The sequence below is a fragment of the Hipposideros armiger genome, unplaced genomic scaffold, assembly GCF_001890085.2.
Source record: "Hipposideros armiger isolate ML-2016 unplaced genomic scaffold, ASM189008v1 scaffold_19, whole genome shotgun sequence".
NCBI lineage: Eukaryota > Metazoa > Chordata > Mammalia > Chiroptera > Hipposideridae > Hipposideros > Hipposideros armiger.
In genome coordinates, this window is record NW_017731369.1 from 2214850 (window position 1) to 2221403 (window position 6554).

Consider the following 6554-nt stretch of genomic DNA (forward strand, 5'->3'; position numbering starts at 1 on the left):
CCACAGTCAGCTGTGTATTCTGATAGCCCTACCAGGACCTTGTGGACCAGGAGAGGTAGGTCCACCAAGAAAGGAATTGTGGCAGAAAAAAGAACACGGCTGCTGCAGTACCTATATGTGATATGTTCTATATCATTTCAGGGACAGCCACCCCAATTTCCAGCAAGGTCTCCAAGTCAGAAACCCCTGATTTAGAGAGCATGTACTCTCATCATTGGGAGAACATTCTGCCTTAGCCTTTCTTTTCGGGGCATTTTCATTCTAATTCTTGTCAGTGCAGGGAGACCTACTCTGAGCCCAAAGAGATGCTCCCTAAAACCCGTTTTGTCAGTGGCCATTGGGTTGTGTAACAACATTGGAGCCAACAGGCACGCAGTTTGACCTCTGAGGAATGCTGAGCTCAACAAGATCAGTATAATAGCTAAACATCCTTTAGAAAAATTCCGTTCTTTACCGTCATCTCTTGGAGGACACCAGAGCCTTGCCTGCCTGTCTGTTGAGTCTGTGAAGGAGGTGGTCACATCCTGCCCCCTTGGGCTGGGGAGGGGCACCAGTGGGAGATGAGGGAGGCAATAGCAGGGTTTCATGGGAAGCTGAGAGGAGTCCGGTGCCAAGAAAACCCCATCTGAATCACAGAGTGCTGAGCTGGCCTGTCCCCTGTGCTGGGGGAGGAAGGTGACTGTGACACTCGGCCCCGCCCTTGAAGAGCCCCTGGGCCCTCTGGGGAGACAGAGCCATAAACAAATGATTGTAGAGATAATAGCTAAAGGAAAGGCAGGTCCTGGAGGACTGGGGGTGCCAGAGTAGGCTGCCCGGGAATGGGGACTTCAGAACTGGGTGTATATGGATGAGCAGGAGTGTGTCGGGATGGGGGGCGCACACTCTGGGCAGAGGGAGCTCAGGAGTGAAGCATGAATTAGGTGAGGGGCTATTTGCTGCCCTGCGGGAGAAGGGAAGGGGGTTCAGGGCCCTGTGGATACATCCAGATCAGTTTGGCCACAACCAGATCATACAGGTCTTGTTAGCAGAGTGTGGAAGCTGTGGCTACGTCCTGAGAGCGGCAGGAGCCATTGAAAGCTCCTAAGTGGCGTGAGGGGACAGTAGAGGGATCGGTGTGGTTCAGGGCAGAGGGGCCTGGATGTGTGACTGCCAGAGGGAGGCAAGAGAGCGGGGAACCCTTGAAATGGTCCAGCTCGAGAAAGGAGGCCCTCAGCCCCCATCTCTCTAGGTATAGTGGTCACCACTCCACCAAGAGCGGCAGGGGTCCTCATTGCTTCTGGAGCTGGAGGGGTACCCCCAAGGAAGTGCCCTGAGTGTCACTGGCCCTGAGGACAGAGGTGCAGTGAAGCTTGGAGGGGTGTTGGTCACTGGGCAGCGCCTGGAATGTCTCTTTAACCCAAGCCGTGGCTGCAGGCCGGCTGGGATGACTCGCCTGGCTGGGGCTACACCCGGCAGTGGCCTCACGTCAGAGCTTCCCCCGCGGTGCTGACAGACGGGCGGGCCTGCGGCTGCTCCAGCATCCCCATTGCTCGCTGCCACCCCCCTCCGCTCCTGTGGACAGTGCAGCCACATACCCTAGGAGCCAGAGCTGCAGCAGGAGAGCGGGAAGAGGAGGAGGAGGTGGCCAGCAGCCTCTGGGATCCAGAGCTGGACTCAGCCACGGGNTCCCAAGCCAACTGTTAACCAATGTGCCATTCAGCCGGCCCAGCAGTTAATTTTTCTTAATAAACGTTTTGTTTTAGAACAGTTCGAGATGTACAGGAAAGTTACAAAGATGGTACAGAGACTTCTCATATACCCCACACCCCATTTCTCCGTTTGCTACCATCTTACAGTAGCATGATATATTTGTCACAGCTAATGAACCTGTATTGATATGCCCTTATTAACGTTCATTCATACTTTATTCAATTCCCTTAGTTTTTACGAATGTCCTTTTTGTGTCCCGAGAGCCAACAGTACATTTAGTCATTGTGTCTCCATAGACTTCTCTTGTCTGGGATAATTGCTCAGACTTTGCTTGTTTTTGATAAGGACTGTTTTTGATGGGATTTGTCTGATGTTTTTCTCATGGTTAGACCAGGATTATGGGTTTGGGCAGAAAGACCCCTGAGATAAATTTTAGCCTTTCTCACAATAGTCCATTTTATTGAGCTTTTCAGCATGTCCCAGATACTGTACTAAGCCCTTGACAAAGGTGCCTGATAATTCTATCTATTACATTCTCATTTTACCGTTAGAGGAAACAGACTCGGAGAGGTGTGGTAACTTGAGTAAAGACACACAGTAAGTTGCTCAAACACAGGTCTCAGCTGATTCTACAAATGTTGCTTTTAGCCAATGCAACTTCAAACAGTGGGAAAGTAATACATCTGTTATTAAAAAAAAACAGCTTGTATTTATTTATACCGAACATTTCCCCCCAGATCCTGTGTTGCAACTTTTAATCAAGGCCACCCTGAGACAGCTAAAGCATGGGGTCATGAGAAAGGCAGACACGGGCGGTTAGCGGGCACCCCCCCCATGTCAGATCGCACATGTCAGCAGTGGTCATCTGGAGCATGTTGCCACGGGCTCGGGGTGGGCCCTGGGCAGTGTCTCATTGTGTCGCAGGGTCTCCGAGGAGACTGAGGGCCTCCTGTGGTGGGAAGTAGAAGTCCAAGGCCTTCTGCTTGTGTGCCCACAGTGTGGTTCTCAAGAAATGAGGCAGGCCGTTTGCTTGGTTTGGATAATCAAGTCCAGCCTGGTGCAGTCATATACCTTGTTGGGATTTTCAGAATGGGTTTTTGTCTCTCTTGTGTCGTTAGTTGTGGTCCAGCAATTTTCCGGATGTCCTTGCGGTCGTGTCCTGTGGCCTATGCATATCTAGGGGTCAGTAGGCTGGGAGGCCAACGGGACCTGGAAAAGGGAGAGTGCTGACTGTTGGGCCACCAAGGAAAGGCTTTTGGCACATGTGGGCACCCAGGTGCCATTGCTTCCTAAAGGAGATTGTTTTTAAATGTATTAATTTTTAAATATTAACCAAAAAAACATCTTCCCACATGTGTTATGCTTAGTGATTCTAAGTAGTCTGCAGATGAACTTTTTTTTTCATTTAGGAAAATATTCCTTCATTTATTAAGGAAGTGATCACACCTTCGCAGTGTCAGGCAGTGTTTAGGCACTTGGAACAGAACAGGAAAATCCCTGCTCTTGTGGCACCGAAACGCTAGCAGGGAGACAGACAATCAGCAGCAAACACAATAAGTACTTAACTGTGGGTTTGAAAAATGAGCCTAGGACCAAACCCCCCCAAGCCCCTGGTTTCCCTGGTACTCTCAGGACAAGATGTGCTGTTAGGGCTGAGTCATGTACGCAAATTGCAGAGTATTGAGGACATAACGTGCAGAGGATGCTGGAATAGGGCAGAGGGTGAAGGGGAGCCCCCATGTTTGCCTTTGGTACGCTGATACAACCATGTTCATCAGGCACAGCAGCCTGGATTGGTGCCTAGGGGTAGACCATGTGCTGGCGAGAAGGGCAGGATGAACTTGGCTGCCTACCTGCCAGGGTCTGAGCAGCCTGGTTGCTCACCTGGACCGGTGCAGAAGCCTTCAAGCTGTTTCCAGCCACTCTTCCTGAGTCTGTTCTCTGTGCAGCAGTCTCAGTGCTGCTATATGGAATTTGCCTAAAGCCTCTGCAGTGGTCCACCCCAGGGGGAATGGTACCCGGACCCCCAGCTGCACTTATGCGTCTGTCCTGGTATGGCCTAACCATCTCCCCAAGGCTTTCCTTACCCCAGCTCTCCCTCCCTTTGGCCTTTGTCTTCTCCCTGTACTCTCCCAGGTCGTGCTCACCACTGGTCCTTTGCACTGGCCATGGGTTCTGGGATGCACTTGCCCTCCATCTTTCCATAGCGCTCCAGCTCTCAACCACTTGTCACCACACTCTGTTTTGTTTCTTGGTGCAGCACTACTGCTCTCCAGTAGTTTATTTATTTGGCTATTTTGTCTTTTTGTTGTCTCTTTGCCCCACTGAGTGCCTGTCTCGTTCACTGCTGTGCCCCGGCACCCAGCATTGGACCTGGACTGTAGTAGGTGCTCAATAAATATCTGTCAGATGAATGAATGAATGTACATATGGATGAACAAATCAAGTGATCAATCACTCTTACTTCCTCATCCTGGTGACTGATCAGATCACAGACATTTGAGGCAGCTTAAGTCCTCAACCTTCTCTGCCTCCACCACCACCACCATATCTGTTTTGGCAGACAGAAATTGAAATTTAAAGACCTCATGGAGGTCCTGAATCTTGGTAAAATTAACTTGTTGGGCCATGGATTTTACATTGCATCTCCCTCTTGGTTGCAGCACAGCATAGTGGTCAGAGTGCCAGTTCCCCAGTCAGCAGCTGAGTTCAGTCAACCCTCGCCACACTCCTTCCCCACTGGGTGGCCTTGGGCAAGTCACGTGACCTCCTGAGCCTCAGCTTCCTCATCTGTGCAACGGGGGTGGCCCTGCACCTGCCCCATGGGGCCATTGTGAGGATTAAAGGAAATAGTACTTGCCATGTGCCTGGGGAGTGCTTGGCTGGTGTCAGGGCTTGGGAGATGTTAGCTGGTATTCCTCTCAGCGGTGCTGTACTGGCCTCTGATTCTGCTGAAGTCTGGCTTCCTGGGGCCAAAGTGACATGGACATTGCCGGGACCTGGTGGTCAGCGCATCCCCCTGGTGCCTGATGCCTTCTTTCTATGACAGCGGAACTTACTCAGAGAGCATTGAGGGGCTGTGAATTTCTTTTGCCCCACTCTCACCCCAGCGTTGACCAGTGATGATGGCCTTTATCATTCTTTCTTTCTGCACAAGTTGTTGAGCCCTTGCCATGTGCCAGGCATTGGGGAGAAACAGTAAGGACCAAGACAGACATGGGCCTGACCTTGTGCAGCTGCAGCCTGGCAGGAGGCAGGCGGCAAGTGGACAACAGGCGATACAAGTCCACAGTAATGAACTTGGGTGTGAGCATAGGGGGCTCAAGCGAGGATGCGACCGGGTGGGTCATGGCATCCGTCGTTGTCACAGGTTCCCCCCAGGCATCCTGTTGAGCTGAGACTTAGAGAGTAAAAGAGGAGATGACAGGGGCAGGGTCACAGCTTTTCTGGGACAAAGAACAGGATAAGAGTGTGGTACTGTCAGAGGGCCTGTGTATGGGGTTTGGAAAGTGACTGGACGAGGAAGTGAGGACAGACCTGTGGGGCCTGTTGATGGTGGATGGGAGTGTCGATTTCGCGGTCGGGCCACTGGGAGCTACTGAAGGATGCTGAGCGGGGGAGTAGAGGGGTTGAGTGTGCCAAGTGGAGCGTGGCCCTGGGTGCTGAATGGAGAACGAGTATTTTGGGAAGGGGAGTGAGGCAGGGAGACGGGGGTGGGGTGGCTGTGACTGCTTCCTGGGCGAGAGAGGGAGTGGCTTGGATACAGTGAGGGATGGAGGGTTCAGGCTCTGCCTGTGCTGGGCCCTGCTGATGCCAAGGGGAGCAATGCACAGGCCTTGCCCTTAAGGTGTCCCCAATCTGGTCCCAACTGGCACCCCTGAACACGTGGGCGAGTTTCCACCATGGCCCCTCCCTCCAGCTGGACGCAGCCATCTAGGAAAGACGGAGTTCCTTTGGTCCCTAGAGCTGCCAGGTGTCTGTACCAGCTAGGTTTGCTTGTTGCCACCGTGGGGATGTTTTCCGGAACCTTCTTCTGAGCGTGGATGTTGTGCCCGATCTTGTAACCAATGCGTGTCTTTTTTTTTTTTTTTCCCCTGCAGCCAACTGGGTACATGGAAAACTCAGTCTCCTACAGCGCTATTGAAGACGTTCAGCTGCTGTCCTGGGAGAACGCCCCGAAGTACTGTTTACAGCTCACAATTCCTGGGGGGACTGTCTTGCTGCAGGTAGGAGAAATAAACACGAGCGAGCATTTCTTCCCAGCCACATTCACCCCCCTCCTCTTTCCCCTCAGAAGGAGGCAGCCAACTAGCAGGAGCAAAAAGCTGGTTTAACGTAGGGTGTGTGTTTTTTTTCTCTAGGTACAGGAAGGGTATAAACAGGGGCTTCCTGGAGGGCAGGAGAAGGGAATGTGCACCAACTGAGCTCCTCCTGCGAGCTTGCCACAGTTCTAGGAGCTTTATACGTTGTATTTTTGTTTCTCTTAACAAACCTGAGAAATAGTGTTTTTCTGATCTCCGTTTTACAGATGAGAAAAGTTGGGCACACGGGCACATTGTTTAGCTTAAAAGGCTGTAAAAAGCAAGTAGGCATCAGACGTCACCTTGTGCTTTACTTTGAGTGATCAGTTTTCTTACATCTTGTAGATTTAAGTCTTTGAGACTCTGGAAGTATGAGCTGTATCCTTGGAAAAGTGCACATTATTGGTCAGGACTGTTGGTTGGAAATGAGCTGTATCCAAACTGTCTGAAGCACAAGGGAAGTTGATGCTGTATCTGTATTAAAGTAACTGGGAAGTCTAAGAGAGGAAGGACTTTAGGCATAAATGGATCCAGGGGTCAAATGATATTAATATTCAGCCTCTC

At 51.2% G+C, this 6554-nt stretch overlaps 1 protein-coding gene across 1 annotated transcript in view; it reads left to right on the plus strand.

Annotated features, from left to right (window-relative positions):
• The window catches only part of CMIP (c-Maf inducing protein), a 238680-nt gene that overhangs the window by 138468 nt on the left and 93658 nt on the right, over positions 1-6554 (plus strand). The window contains exon 2 of the mRNA XM_019634902.1: positions 5790-5915. Coding sequence (XP_019490447.1) covers positions 5790-5915 — 126 coding nt within the window. The remainder of the gene's footprint in view (positions 1-5789; positions 5916-6554) is intronic.